This window comes from Manacus candei, unplaced genomic scaffold (genome assembly GCF_025592945.1).
Source record: "Manacus candei isolate 608988 ecotype Guabito, Panama unplaced genomic scaffold, ASM2559294v1 h1tg000014l, whole genome shotgun sequence".
NCBI classification, from domain to species: domain Eukaryota; kingdom Metazoa; phylum Chordata; class Aves; order Passeriformes; family Pipridae; genus Manacus; species Manacus candei.
Window position 1 is genome coordinate 31,011,033 of NW_026138062.1, and position 16,191 is coordinate 31,027,223.

At 34.1% G+C, this 16,191-nt stretch overlaps 1 protein-coding gene across 9 annotated transcripts in view; it reads right to left on the reverse strand.

The window, feature by feature from the left end:
• NBEA (neurobeachin) overlaps positions 1-16,191 on the reverse strand; it is a 473,668-nt gene that overhangs the window by 273,609 nt on the left and 183,868 nt on the right. For all 9 annotated transcript variants that reach the window (XM_051778818.1, XM_051778819.1, XM_051778828.1 and 6 more), the window contains 2 exons: positions 7,397-7,551; positions 3,335-3,461 (listed from right to left, as the gene is read on the reverse strand). In XM_051778818.1, the coding sequence (XP_051634778.1) occupies positions 3,335-3,461; positions 7,397-7,551 (282 nt within the window). The remainder of the gene's footprint in view (positions 1-3,334; positions 3,462-7,396; positions 7,552-16,191) is intronic.

Below are 16,191 nucleotides of genomic sequence, written 5' to 3' on the forward strand. Positions count from 1 at the left end.
TTTGCTTCTGAAATACCAGAAATAATATTTCTTTGTCTGGGAATACAAACCTAGCAAAAAGTATGAGAGCATCAGCGTGCTAAGGGTTGTACTGTTTAAGGGTCTTTCTTCCCTTTTAAACTTGACAGAGTGTAACACTTTTGCCCTCTGGAACTCTTATGCCACGGTTAAAAACCTGAGGTGTTATCTTAAAGAAATAAACTATTACTTTAAAATGGAAATGAAATTACATACATATCCTAGTCTACTAAGAATTTTTGCTGTTCTTTTTAAGATTGCTGGGTTTTCATTGTGTTTGCATTATGGCACCAAAATATTGGCATTTAAAAATGCAGTTTTAGGAAGAAGTAACATTTATTGACAGAATCTAAGAGAATGATCACTGACATTTAAATTTTATACTTTATCTACTATCTATAAACACTAAATAAATGTAGACATTTTAATTCAGATCACGTGAAGATCCCTACATTTAAAAAGAAAGTTGACATTATAAACACATTGGAAGTTTTCCTTCATTAGCAAAAAATTACTTTACTGAACTCCTATAGCTTATTTTCTTTTAGTGTGCTGCGGTTTGATTTGAAATTCAGATATTGATTTTCTAATACCCTAAAGGATGGATTCATATCACCAGCCTTTGTTTTAAAAGACTATTTGAAGTAAATTTCACTGTGGTAAAGCCTCTAGTGACAAAGCTGAAAAAAATTCAAATCCCAATGTTTTTAAACTAATATCAATTTTTATTTAAGAATCAAGTAATGGAGGTGTGGATATGCTATTAATCAACATCTTGGATGAGCTACTAATAGACACCTTATTAGCAAATGGGCAGCCGACGGATCTTGTTTACAATGGGCACATTAATGGTCAATTTGGAATAATATTCTGTGAAAAAATGAGATCGAAGGTTAGTACTTTTAAAAAATGCATATCGAAGGACAGAAATTGGTATTTAAATAGAGAAAGAAGAAAAAAACACTTTTCCTTGGTGCATTTACATGTTGAAAACTGACTAGAGTTCTGGTCCTACAGTTCCAAAAAGAACAAGCAAAAATGAAGAAATAATTTACCCAGATATACAAAAAAATTTTTCAGGGAAGCAGGTGGCCCATCCACTACTTTTCCTGTACTCATACATACAAAGGAGTGAGACTCAGCTGATTCTACAGCCATTTCTAACTTTTATTATACCTTATAAAGTATACTGCAATCATAAGGGAATCCCTATGGAGATGAATGTAACTATATTTCATGTATGAACTAAGAGATTTTAAGGGGTTTCTGTAAAGAAATAATATTTTGGTTTTTCCTCTCCACTTCTGGACATTCAAGGCAAATAAACTCTTGATAGCTTCCAAACTCAAGATTATTTAATTTGCAGATTCAAGGCAACACACATCTGAAAATAAGCTATATATAAATATATATAATATATATTATATACATTATTATATTTTATGTATAATATATATAATATACATTCAAAATTTATATATATAAACAATATAATTTATACATAGAAAGGTGATAAACTTTGTCAGAAAAGATTGAAAGACCACAGTAGCAACATCAGATTAAAAGAAGCACTCTTAAAACTGTGAGCAAAAAGACTCCTACGGACAATTCTTACAACCCTCTCCTTGAATTGATCACAAGGAAGTACAAAGAGAGGTGAGGGCACAAACTGTCCCAGTCGCAAGCATGCTACCTTCCCAACCTCCTTCCAAGCCAAACCTCTATCTCCAAACCAAGACTAAAATCCAACCTCATTCTCCTCCTCGCTTTGCTCAGTCTACAGCCATAATCAGCTCTGTTCTTATGCAATTGCTATAAAGGAAGGCTTAGATAAGTTAGCTTTAACTTCATGCTCTCTGTCCCCACAAACAAGTCTGACTTTTAATCTCATAAAAGCTAAGGCACAATGAATTCATATGACATTACAAAAAATAATATATTATCAAAATAAAGGTTGTTTCTTAGGCAGAAGGGGTGGGGCTGGGGGAGTGGTCAGAGGAAAGGAAAATAAACCCAAAGACATTCCTTGGGTTGATTAGATTTTAAGTTATTTACATGTCAGTCACTAATTTAAGTTACTACTCAGAGTACAACTACTTCTGCATTCAAATTCTGAATTCAAAATTTGTGTTCCAGATTGTGCAACTCAAGTTTTTCTTTGATTCCAGGACAAAAACTTTAAAAATGTCTGTGAAAAAACAAGAATATTTCATTGTTTAAAATAACTGAAAAAGAAACTAATTAATGATCCAACTGAAATTTAACACACCTATTTAATTTTACCAATTTAATTTTAATATGCATATCTGAATTTTATAAAAGATTTCACCCTCAGAGAAGCATTGTCCTAGCATATGAAGACAAGAAGCAAAAAGGAGTGGTTTAATTACACCACAATTTTATTAACTTGCCTCATAAAACTGTCAAGCAATAAATAACATCATACAAATGGTCATTCTCTCCTTGAACATTTGCATTCTTTTGCAGTGGAGCCAACAGTCCTTCTGCCTTAAACTTGTGTCTGCACCCATTGATGTGATTCCACCTGCACCACTCACCTGACCCTTCAGATAGGACCAGCAAAAAAAAAGGCATTTTTTGTCACTGTGTTTTAAATCACTGAAGCACTGATATTTTTTTATGGGTTACACAGGACCCTTGATTTAGGTTTATTTAATTTCTAGTTCATTTGGGAATGAAATCTCTTGTTCATGAGCTTCTAAGCTTGTTACCTCACGAACAGCTAATAAACAGCTAGTTTGTTCTCTCCACACCAAAATTCTTAAAAACATACCTTGCAGTGGCCAGCCAACTAAGGGACACTCGGCCACTTCTTAGTATATCCTGTGTCAGCTTTATAGGGCAGACATGTGTGCCCTTTGAAAAGGTAAAAAATTTGTCTTTGGAGTGTGCTGCAGCAAAACTGAATACTTGTAGACAGCAATAACCTATTATACCAGAAATTAGTAGGAATTTCAGAAGGCATTTTCCTGGCTGCCAGTCAGTGTAAGAGAAGTATTAGCTAGCCCACGGCATGAGTCTCTTGCCAAACCAACTCAGATTTGGTGCATCATTTAGTTAGCTGCACAAACACAGGTCTGGTTTTTGTCCTCTCCAGTTTAACTAAGGCTTTCACTTGATCAGAAGAGGTTGAGTCTCTCTTTCCAATTGCTAGTACTCCATTATCAAATTGTGCTCACATGTTCCAATTCATACTATCATCACCGTACAAAGTAAAAAGCCAGTTAACTGGAAAAATACTTTTAATGAAGTTTTAGTGTCTGGCACAGTTTGAATAAGTTAGACTCTTGTGTACCTCATATTTTCAGCTGAATCCTCTGGCATTGGAGCAACAGTTTGGACAGCTGGGAGATTTTTGCTGGTAGCACCATTCACAAAGCTGGATGACGAAGAGGAAGAAGAAGATCCTGAGTCTACTGCACCTGTCCCCCAAAAAACACAGATCTTAATTCAGTCTAAAGAAACAAAACTTTTAGAGGCTTTAATATAGTCCTTGTATTATTAATCTACTTCTAAGTAAGGAAGTAGTGTTATTTACTATAAAACAATGAAAACCATCCCATATAATTATAATACTAATTAATACCTTATTTAGCTACTATAAAAATAATAAACTTAAAAAGCTATTGAAAATCAGGCAAAATAAATCCTTACCTCATTTTCATTATTCCCAAATTACTTTCCAAAGTTGAAAACATTTTTACATCATCCTGTAAAGCAAGATCTTTCTAAAATAAAGGTATACTTAAGATGAGCTTGAGTGGAGAACAGAATTTTATTTTTTTTTTGAAAATATTTGTATATACACACTTGACTGCCCAGTTGCAACTATAGGCAGAAAAAAATACAAATTAAAAAATGACAGAGAGGATAGAAAATGTCTCTCTCTTCAGGGAGTAATGGGGGAAACTAGTGTCTGAGGTGTATTAAGACTCTAATTACAATTTTTATGTTTCCTTCCTCAAGTCAAGGAGAATTTTAAGATCTTAAAAATAGGAAAGTCAGTGGTGGTATCATTTCAATGGGTTGTGAACAGCTGCCCAGAAAAAAAAGATTCAGACAGAGCATACATTTATACTTTAAGTGATCTGGGTCAGAGCTAAGGGCTAAACTTAGACTCTAAATGCCAATCTATCATGTTTGCTGAAACGGTACTATGAGTTCAGCCTCTTTGAAGCAAACCAGCAAAGGCTCAGAGTGGCCATGAGCAGTGAGAGTGCTGTGATAAATGCTGTCTGTGTTCTGCTACACAGTCCTTCTGCAACACATCACTGCAAGAGAGGTAGCAACAAACAGTCTTGTACTTGGAGTTCAAAGCCTGAGGGACTGCAATGCTACCAGAGATGAGGCTGACAGGCAACAAGATTTATCCAAGTTAGCAACGAGGGGCGGATACCCCCTGTTTAGAGATCAATGACATTATTCTGGCAATTTTAAAAAATTGTAATTGTTAAGTCCTTATTGCTGGTCAGTTTTAGCAGTTGACACAACACTGTCCTTTGCATTACACAGGTATATATTCTTTTTCAGTTTCCTGCAGAGATCTACAATGAATTTATAGATTCTTCACTGTTTAAGCAGTCAGCCAGTAGTGAAGGAGAAGTCATATGCTGGTAATAGTGAAAATTTTTCTGGCAGCAGGTATGATTTTTATTTTTTTTTATTTTCCTTTAGATAATTTTTAATGACAAAATAATTAAAGATTAGAATTTTGACTGGCTCATTTAAGAACATTTACATTCAAAAGAGTTTCAAAATGTAGCAAGATTTGCTGGTCTTGCTGACACTGGAGTAGCTGGTGAAGTTCCAGATTTAGATTAGGAACTGATTTAGGCTGTTGTTTTAATAATGGGAGTGGGAGATGGATTGTGGTTTACACTGGGTGTTCTGACTTGGACTAAATACAAATTGTAAATGTACCCAAACATACTGAGAAAGAAACACAAAAATATAAGGTAGGCTATCTCTCCCAGCCTGAGAATCACAGCAACTTAACTGGGAATAGGATAGCTTAAAAAAGATTAAGGTTTCATATATATATGTGTGTGTGTGTGTGTGTCCATGCGTATATTTATATTATTTACATATTTATATTCATATATGCATTGACAATACATATTTTTATTGCTTCTTCCCTTTTTCTTCCAAAGTAAAATTTTCTTCATTAAGGATGTTTAAAAATGCAGTTGCTAAGTTGTTTAACCAGCTAGGCTTCCAGAAGAGAAGGTCAAACAGAGCTGGAACTAGTGGATTAACATAGAAGTGAGAATCAGGATACGAATTACAGAAATCCAATCTAAAACCTATAAAGCCAGTTTCTTACATAAAGAGATGAAGGAAGAAAACCTATCTCCCCAAAGATACATTCAAAGAACTAAAGGACTTCAGTAACATACATCTCATTAAATTGTGACAGTGACATTGACTATGACAGCGATGGCAGGTGGAATGTAAACACCAATTGCAATCCATGAATAACTGAAAAAAACACCTTTCACACAAGTCCAACACAGAAAATGCCTCATAGATATAACTGAATTTCTAGCATATCTGTGACATACTGTAAATAGGTTTGGGAGGACATCTAGTGTTTCTAAAAAAATGCATTCTGTTTCTTTACCGTAGAAAAAAAAAATAAAAATTTCATAGACTACAAGCATATAAACCAGAAAGTATCTGGATACTTTATCTTATATCTCAAAAACTGACATACATGATTCACTGTTTTAACTACCATAGGTATGCCTTAATTAAAAAGGGCAAAATGATCACTTTAATCTAATAGATATTTGAATGTTTTCAGTGTGACTACTTTTACTAACTGTCATTAATGTGTTTAGCATTTGTAAAATGTTAATATAAAATTCAAATCTTCAAAAATTCAAATCTTCATAAAATCCTTTATTAAAGAAATTCAGTACACATATAGTTCTAATTAAATCTGATACTTGCTGAAATTCTATTGAATCAATACTTTTCCTTTAATCAAGATAATCCATAGATTAGGAATCAAAACCAATTGCATTTAAAAAAAACCAAACTATAAGATCTACCAAAATAAGCAGCCTTTAATCCACAGTCAATGTACAATGGCATCTGCAATACTGTCCTCTACTAAGAAAAGTATTGGGAAAATGACTGATTTTAAAATGCAATTACTTACAAACAAGAACTACTATACTCCAGCCAAAACAGTTCAGATCTTTCATCAGTGAGAAGACTGAAAAGCTTACTACTAATCAGTATCATTTGGAAAATAGGGTTTCCAGTATAGGATATTTTTTTCATGACATAAGAATACCTAAAAGGAAATCCGTTCAAGATTAACAGAATTGTCTACACAAATGCAACTGTTCATAGAAGTGATAACATTATTCAGAGCATTCATTCCTTGCATCTGCCTCAGGATAATTAGATTTAAAGATTTTTTTATCCTTAGAAAAATCAAAGTTCTATTACTAGGTATTAAAGGCAATCTGTAAAAGGAAAGAAAAAAAAAGAGTGTCTTCATATTACTCCACATAGCAGAAGGATGCCAAAAGCTTCCCCCTCTATTTGCTGCAACCCCAGGGAGATTTTCAAATATCTCAACTCTTGTGATATCCTTGAAGAGAGCTCTTCTCTCAAGTGCTTTTGCTTATTTTAGAAAGAAAACAGACCACAGCCAGACATTTCAAAGGATTTTAAGTAAATATCAGCTGCTCTTTGTAAGGATTAATTTCTCAATGGAAACATTTCTCCATGGTCAACAGGCTCCTTCATGATAGATAAAAAATCCCATTATTACTATTATAAATAATTAAAAAAGAACGTCTAGTCCTCCTTCTATAGATCACAATAAACAACTATTGCTAAGACATGAGTACAGTTAAATTAAGTAGTTTTTTACTGAAAAACTTTCCAAAAATCATGGCATAATTTTAATTGACAAATAGCAATTGTCCAAAATATTCACCTCCACAATCTACGATATATTTATTAAGTAGCAAGTTGTCTTTTGTTTCTTTGATAAATAAGGAGGGATTAATTGGTATGTATCACATAGAGATCCTCTTTTGCAGAGAGCGAGAAAAGTTAGCTTGTTTACCTGCTAATCTACACTTACAAAAAAATACTGAGGCTATGCATTAACTTATTTAAGGGTGTGCAAGCTCAATGTGCACTATCAATGATTATAAACATAGACCAAGAGAAAACACTGTCTCTAATAAAGGTCAAGATTTAATCTTTCCAGGTTTTATTTCTGAACTACAAAAACAGCAACAAAAAGATGATTAAAAAACAAAACACCACTAAAGGTAACAAAAAAACCCAAACAAATAAAAATGAGGGTCACAAAAATATTTAAGGACAATACCTGTTGTATTAATCATACTTTTTGGTGTAGCTCCTGTTGCAGCAAATATATTAGGTGTACTACCCGGTGGCAGTCCGCTCCCAGCTGTGGCAGTTCCAACAGTGGTAACAGCCAGACTACCTGGAGGGGGTTTCTTTACTGGTACAACCACACTCCTATGGAAAAAGAAACAGCAGATTATTAAAATTGCACAACAGAGCCAGGAAGAATTTTTGATTTTGATGGGTTTAGACTTCTGTATAATTCTGTTGCTGAGGAATACATAGTACTGTAAATTTTCTGAACCTTTCTGAAATAGGGTAAAACTAAGTTCACAGGCCCTAAAATCATACTCCTATCCTTTGCAGCTTCAGGCGATTCTGAGAAACTTAATTTGTCTTTACCCACAAAATGGAAACACCCCACCTCTTCAATGATATGTTGAGAACACTATCACCTGTGTTCTAGATTTGCAAAGAAAATGTTAACTGTCGGAAATTATGTCAGCAGTCTAGCAGCCTATATGCATGCAGTCTTAATGAGTATGTTAATTTGTTGATCTTACTGAAGTTACCTAAGATAAAATTTTTTTTGTTAATCATCAGAACATTGGAATACAGCAGTTTATTCTTCAGTACCGTGAACATATCAGTCTTCCAAACATAGCTGACTAACAAACATAGTTTTGGACTCAGACTTCTGGAAAACCTTTATACTTATCTAGATCAATAGCACATGAAGCACATTGATTAGCAAAAATGCAACACAATGAATATTTGCTTTCATAATATTGATATTATTGTTTAAAAAGCAGTCTTGAGAATTTGAAACTTTTAAGAAGAGAAGAGGGCTTTCACAGAAAAGAACACAACCTAATATCAAATATAAGTAGAAAATACCACATTCAAACAAACACTTTTTCACCTAGTGAAGTTAAAAAATACTTTTTTTTTTTAAAGTTTGAAAACTAAAGGAATTGCTCCTAGGAGACAATATTTTTTCAATATTGGACAGCTGCCATAGTGCATACAACCATATTGACATTTTTCTATTTAATATTTCTTTTTATCTATAAGAAACCCTGCTCCTAAAAAGTCTATTTTGGTAGAAAATGTGAGTGAAAAACAAAAATGAGATAAATCATATTTGGATAATTTTGAACAGTATATTTTCATCATTATTTACATGTTTTCTATTTAAGCAGATACACTCTTCATTAAAATTAATCATTGTGATAAAAAAAGAACCGCAAAAGGAAATTACTTAGGGTAATAAGGCCACATTTTGCTCAAGAACTTTCTTTGGTAATTATTTTGTAACACTTCTGTGTAAATAGGATGGCATATGATGAATCAAAAGGTGTGGCACAATGTTTTACAGTAATGTACCTTGTTCCTATAGGTCTGAATTTTCAGTCTTCCCGAATTTTAAAGACCGGTGATGATAGTGTACAAAACCATCCATAAGCATTTTTTTCTCACTCTTTTTAGATGGGTTACAATGCCAGTTGATGTCTCTGCATTCTGAACAATATCATTACCCCTACCTTGCAGCATGTACTTTTAGAAAGGTAATTCTAGGCTTATTGATGGTTTTTTGTGTCATTCAATTTAAATTAGAAGAAGATGAATTTGAACAACGCAATAGCTATTGATTAAGATGAGTGACTCTAAAATAATTGCTTTTGTCTGTAGTTAATAATCTCTTACAATCGTTACTGATATGAAATGTTTACATAGCAGCAGCTACAGCTGAACAAAGCTGTGTCTACAGGGGTTAGATAAATCTGCTCCGTAACGCCATGAAATTTCCTAAAATTAGTTCCAATCCACATACAAAGATCTCTAGCTCAATTAATACTTCAATCAAATATTTGAGTTTGGCTTATTCATGAATACGGAATGAGTACTCAAGAGCAGAGTCCCTGTAGTGCCATAGAAACACAAGAAGACATTAGGACTTGTATCTTAAGTGGGAGCATTTCCCAAATATATTAATTTCAAAAGGAAACTACTGTCCTTACCTACCACCTTTGTTAAGAATTGCAATAGAAAGGCTAAGACTGGTGTGAACGAAAAAGGAATGGGAATATCTGGGTGTTGAGGCACAAGAACAAAAACACGGCATGAAAAGGCATCTTTGACTGGCCTATGCTAATGGCACATGGTTATCAGGTCAGCAAGACCACAGGAAAGCAAGTAGCTTCATAAGATAACCCGACCTTGCAGACAAAACCGGTGAAGAACAATGACTTGAAGAGCTTGAGAAGGACAGAGAGACTGTTGGCTGGTCCATAAGGGGGAAAAAACCAAAGGCATATCCAAAAGTTGGAAAGAGTTGCTGACATATGAAGAACCCAGGAGATGTGAGAAAGACTTTATAGATTTCATCCTATGAAAGCTCTCCATGCCATTGGACCTCCCATCTGGATGCAAGCAGGAAGGATGCCTGAAATGCTGGACAGATTCTTTAGACACATGCCCATTCTAGTGTTTGAAAACGTGAGACAGTGTGAGTGGATGACATCTCTTTTGGTTTGGGTTTTATTTTAAGAAAAACAATTTTTCCCTCATATAAGGTCTGGTATTGGTATCTGCTAAATTGTCAATACAATCACTGAAGAAGTATTTCTTACTTTCCTGTTACTTTTCTAAAGATGAAGATAAATTCAAGATCTTCCTCCTTACCTTCAGACAATTCAGTGGTCTTCCAGAGTGTGCAAAAGATCATCTAACTTTGCATAGCAAGGACCACATATGCCAGCTTTACTTCTCAGATGTATTAGAATCATAGGACAATTTCAGTTGGAAGGGACCTTTAAAAGTCATCTAGTCCAACCCTCAAATGTACTGGCCTGCTATAAATGCAAAGATTCTTTTCTTATGAGTGTAGCTTAGGACTGAAAATAAGCTTCCAGAACAAGAAGGACAATCCTTCCCATATCCCACAGATACTAACATTCTACACACAGTTGGCATTATTTCATATGTCTAAATCACCATGTTAAGACAGGCCAGGTGCTATTAAATTACAAACTATCAAGAAATATCAAGAGAAACCTCTCTACCATAAGAATAGGGAAAATCAGTGAGACATTATCATCCCAGATTGAAAGAAAATGTAGCTTTCTGACATGTCATACATGGTGACCTTGACAAAATGTCTCATTCCTACTGATAAAACAAAATGCAGCAAGTGAATAGAGAATGACATTCAGATAAAGCAGACAGAAAAACTATTTGAACAATAGAACAGAGTGGTCAAAAATGTGCAAAACAATCATAGCGACAGCAGAATAAGACAGGTGAAAGAGGATGACTGACTGCTTTCAAGTAAAAAAAAGCCTTTTAATGAATTAAACCACTCAAACAGCACATACAGTAAAAACAGGCAAATCAAACCAAAACAGACTTATGAAAAAAGTATGGCTATTTACTTGAGCATAATATGATTTGAGGAATGAATTTACTGTGATAGATGCCTTACATGTATCTGTCAGGCATTTAGATTTTTCTATCATGGAGGAACAGAAATCTACAGACTGGAAGAAAAGAATACATACACTTCTATCATTTAATTTTAGGTCTTCTTTACTACAATGTATTTCAGACTTCCTAAATGTTCCAAACTGGTCTGCAATTGTCCGAATCCCACCATCATGGACTCAAATGATCCCCAATGATTTAGGCAGCAAAAATTTAGTAGCAATTGTCTGTAGCAACTGATTTCATTTCTTTGTTAATTGGGTGGTTTAAAACTCTAAATATAATTGTGACTACTAATCACTGTTCTGTTACTCCATGAGTGTCCTTTACCAATTTTAAACCTAAGCCTGAAGTTATCGTAATTCATATCATGCTCAAGGTGAGTGTTGTTGATTCAACTCACATACCACTTATGCATTGCTGGTTCATTAAATAACATCAGCAAATAGCTACAGGATTCTTCTGGGTTTTAGAAATTTGCATGAAATAAGTAGATGGAAAATAATGCCATTAATGCATTGAACTGCAAAAAGAGAAAATGGAAATTAAAAATAAAATACTTTCTCAAATTGACTTTACTTAAATATTTAGTTACCCAGTGCTGATGACAGACAAATCAGGTTATGCAGTGCTATATTCTCCCTCTTTCTCTGTGATTCACATTTTGTATCTCTTCTCCATTTTAAAATTTAAAGGCTTTCCAACCTAATAACTCTGGTCAACCTAAAGGTCAGAGATAAGCCTTCAATACTGGATGTCTTGTGCTACCTATCTGAGCGGCAGCAATTAAATTAGGATCACTTTACTCTCTTGTGGGATATGTGAAATCTCTTAAGTCTGAATTAATATTTCTTGCTCCTCCTCTCCTCCCTCAAAGCAGCAGAAAGCATGAGGATTTTTCAAGAAGTGTTCTTCAAAAAAGCAGCACAGATTTCAGGTAAGGTTTTCACAGAATTACTCCGTGTCAAACAGCAACTTCTGTCAGATGTTTGAGAAGAAATCACAAAAGAAAATGGCTGACAATTTTTCTTCTTTATTACATGCTAGCTTGTTCCTACCGTTAGCTTCATTTAAGCTCTGAAAAGAAAGCTTAATATTTCTTCTCTGAAAGTTACTTATATTCTCCATATCTCTGTAGATGTCCAGTCCTTTATGAAACATGTATACTGTTGTACCCTCTGTTCTTTCTGAATTCAACCCTAGATTGTGTTCTGAGTCTGTAACATGTCACTGTTAGTACATACTAACAACACATTTTGAATCTTACTTTAGACAACCTTTTATTAGGCTGACTGCACTAAGATAAGATTAATCTGAAATCTAGGAAGAAAGATGTAATTCAGAGGCAGCAGCCATGGAGAAGAAAAACTAGATTAAAAAAATGGGAAGTATACTGAAGAGATAGGGAAAGCTCACAGAAGGACATAATCTTTGAGACTTATGCAAATGAAACCTTAGTGTTGAATCTCTATTTATTATGAGTTCTTTCAATTATTTGATACCATACATTTATTAAAACATCCAAATTTTAAAGTACATGAAATGATCCTAATCTACTAAAAATTGCTTATTTCTAAATAGAAGAAAGCGAATCATCTCAGGTGTAGTTTTAGGACAAGGATTGGAAGTTCTTGGATCCTCAATCTTAGATCAAGCAGAAGAGTGAGGTACTCCCAAGGAAATTCCCTCCTTTGCATTCAGGATAAATTAGCTGAAGCATCTAAAATGATCTAAAATATTGACGAGAAACAAAGCAAACTGTAAAAGATAAAAAAGCTAATTATCAACAAAGATGACTGGTTTTAGCTGAATAGACAAATTGGAAATATTGGAAATTTATTAAGTTTGAAGAAAGTGAATAGAATGTAAGTGAAGTAAATGTCAGAAACATGATCAAACCTAAAGAACCCAAAGAAGCAATCAATATGAGGCTTAGACAAGTATGAGTGAGGAATCTAATCTTGTATATATGACGCAAAAAAAAAATAAAAGTAAAGGCTAAAAAGCAGCAATCAGTCCTGTAAAAGTCAATACAGTTTTTATAGTGATTTTACAGAGGCCTATTGAGGTAAAAAATCAAGAGAAAAATCTAGTACAATTTTCATCTGCATACCCAGTGAGTTATATACTAGAGAGTAAAGAGATGCTGATTTCGCATCAACTTCAGGTCAGATATACCTACAACTCCATGAATATGAATATGAATATGGAAAGACACACATTACACAGGTGATAAGAGTTTTGTACAGATTTCTAAGTGATGGACATGGGGATTATGATTATATCTTGAGGAAAATAAATTGAGGGTTAATATACCCATTTTTGGTTGATTTGAACCTATTCATAAATTTAGGATGATTTTTTTTCTAAACAAAAAGCTGAGGTGGCAATGCACTCTCAATTTCAATGATAGCACCCATCTAAAAAATCTCTATTAGAAAAAAATAGAGATGAACAAGTGTAAGCTTCGGAATACAGCACTGGGTAGAATCACAAATAAATTCATAAACCATAATGGTCTAGGTTGCATCTAGTGGGACAAATGCAAATTGCCAAAAAAAAAAAAAAAAAAGAGAAACAAGAAATCCCCAAATCCTAAAAAGCAATGACAGAGCCTGATTTTTGTCAGACAAAAGATGAGAAGGCAAAAAGGAATTATTGGTGAGTTATGCTCCATTAGTAGCAAATCTGGGTGAAAAAACGCTTCATGTTTGCTTCTGAAAATGTCAACCTGGATGCCATTTTCAAGGAATTCAGTCTGACGTTAAAAGACATGTCATAACTTTGAGGATCCAGGCTCCAATGTCCCAGAAATCTGTTTATATAGCTCATAATGTAATTACAGCTACCTTAAGACAGATGAGACAGAAGGCAGCAATATATTGAAAAGTAATTGAAAAATGCAGTTGTCCAGAAGCACTTGTGGGGAAGAGGTCTCTGAAAAGCTGCTCAAAGCTTCCGAGTTCGAAGTGAAATTTTTGATGTTGTCACTCTCAATCTATTGAAGAGCTGACAGACAATCAAACCCGTCTGGCTGCCTGGCAGCTCATTTTGCTGGCAGGTGGCAAACAATTAGACACACCAATTTGTGCCTCCTGATGACATTAAAGCATGAAACTAAGTTGTATGCAGGGCCTAGTGATTTGTGTGAAAGCATTTCAAAAATAATACTCTTTGCCGTGGCAACTCATTTCAGACTGCCACCTCCCATTACGGCTTTGAGTGGTGAAGACGACAGACTTGAGTTACGTGTGGTGCAAGGCCGCTTCTGTTCAATCCGTCATCAGCGCCCCCCGAGACCTCAATCCCCTCCTTTCATCAATATCACTTCATCATTTACATTCGATAGTACTTGAACTGCTGCATACATTAACTGCACACAAGTTCCATTTGACAGAACATGTTGGACACTTTTTCTGCTTTTACGTTTTGTTTATGGCTGCACAAATTCTAAGGAAGAATACACTGTACCTATTACACAATGACTCTTACGGACATATTAGCAACGTACAATTAGAAGAACATGCAGAGCAAAACACTCCATATTAAATGCTAAAATAGAATTCTCAATTTCAATTCTATTTACAGAAGTTTGCTTTACATGGCGTTTACTGGCACATAAAATCAGTGATCATGGTTAAAGAAATATCTTTAAAACAATGAAGATACTGTTATTTTTCTACAAATTACTTATTACCTCAACTCTTTTTTCACAAGGCACTCAGACATCCAAATGTAAAAAAAAAAAAGACAAAAAAAGAAAAAATAGTCTAGCCTTACAAGGACTAAGAATATCTTTAGATTAAGGTGAAAAATGCATTTCTCTAACCTAGATTTGCTTATAAATATGGAAACACTGTGTTTATTTTAAAAAACCTGAAACAAATAGAACCTGACAAAACAATACACTCCATTGCTCATGATTTTCCCTAGGGACAATAAAGATGACCACATCGTGCAGTGAAGTACCAAAAGCTGCATAAACTACAGCAAGAGAAGATCCTACAGAAATAAAGTCCACAGGCATAGTGTTAAATTTTAACACTTTTTAAAAAATAAGCAGCTTTTAAAAAATAAGCAGCTTATCTTATTTAACTGTTATTTTTTATTGATAAACCCAATTATATTTACATGAGCAAGTATAGAAAAATAATCATGCCGTACTTTTTTTCAGTTTTTCAATGGTAATTGGGATACTGTAGGCAACACAAAATGTTCAGAAATCACCACAAGCCAAAATTCATGTTGCTTTTTTAATTAATGTTGCTTTAATTAATACTTAAATTAATTCTAATATTGTATCAATACACTATTCAAAGTTTTTTTCCCCCTAACCTTTGCTTCATCCCCTGTAAAAAGTTATAGTGTTAGCATATGAATCTGCTTCATTTTGTAATTTGGAAAAGTGACACCATCACCACTCATATTTGCCTCCAAAGATTGCCAAAGTGGTCAAGTACTTTGACATTATGAACAAACTGTACAGAGGAGTATTTGCTTGAACAATGGGTATCATTCAATAATGCCACCATGAGGTGCAACCAGACAGTTGAGGCCTTGTGGGCTAAGAACATCAGCAGTTTTATCAAGATGCCCCCAGTTCAATAACATTTCTCTAGTTGGAGAAAAGAACACAACACTTCCTAAACTACTGGACCTGCCTGAATCTGCCAATTTTTTTCCTTCATAGTTGTTGGTTATATTAAAAAAATACTGATCTACCTCACTCACCAATATCAGATAGCAGGATCATCTATTTAAGAGAAAAAAACCATCAACATTTATAAGAGTTACATTTGAACCCAAATGGATGAGGTCAATTGCACAACAATTTCTATGTTCAAGATATCCGATAGGGACTGGACATTTAAAGAAAACTATATTCTTTAGAAACCCAGAAGCTATACCCCAAAAAGATAAAGAAAGGACTCTGTGAAAATGTTTAGCAGTTCAGTTTTAAGCACTAACTTCTGAGCATTTTTGTTGTTTAAAGACCTAAAAGGAAACTGTTTTCTACCACGACCATGCAAATAACTTGCCATGGTCAAAGCATTTCAGTACCAGAAAACAGTGCAATGATGGATCCAATTAAGATTTAAGCCTTTGAAAGAATATTCAACTGAATTTCTGCACAGTCTGTTCTATATCAGCAGATATTACCCCTCCTCCTCACTAAAATGCTGTTTTAAAGAAAAAAAAGATTTTATTGCAAAAATATTTCTTTGCAACAGGCTTGTTTTCCAAGTATTTTGTAGAGTTTTATTCACTGCTAACAGAGAAAAACAAGGTGAATAACTTTTGTCTATACTATATGGTCCATATTCAGAAAAG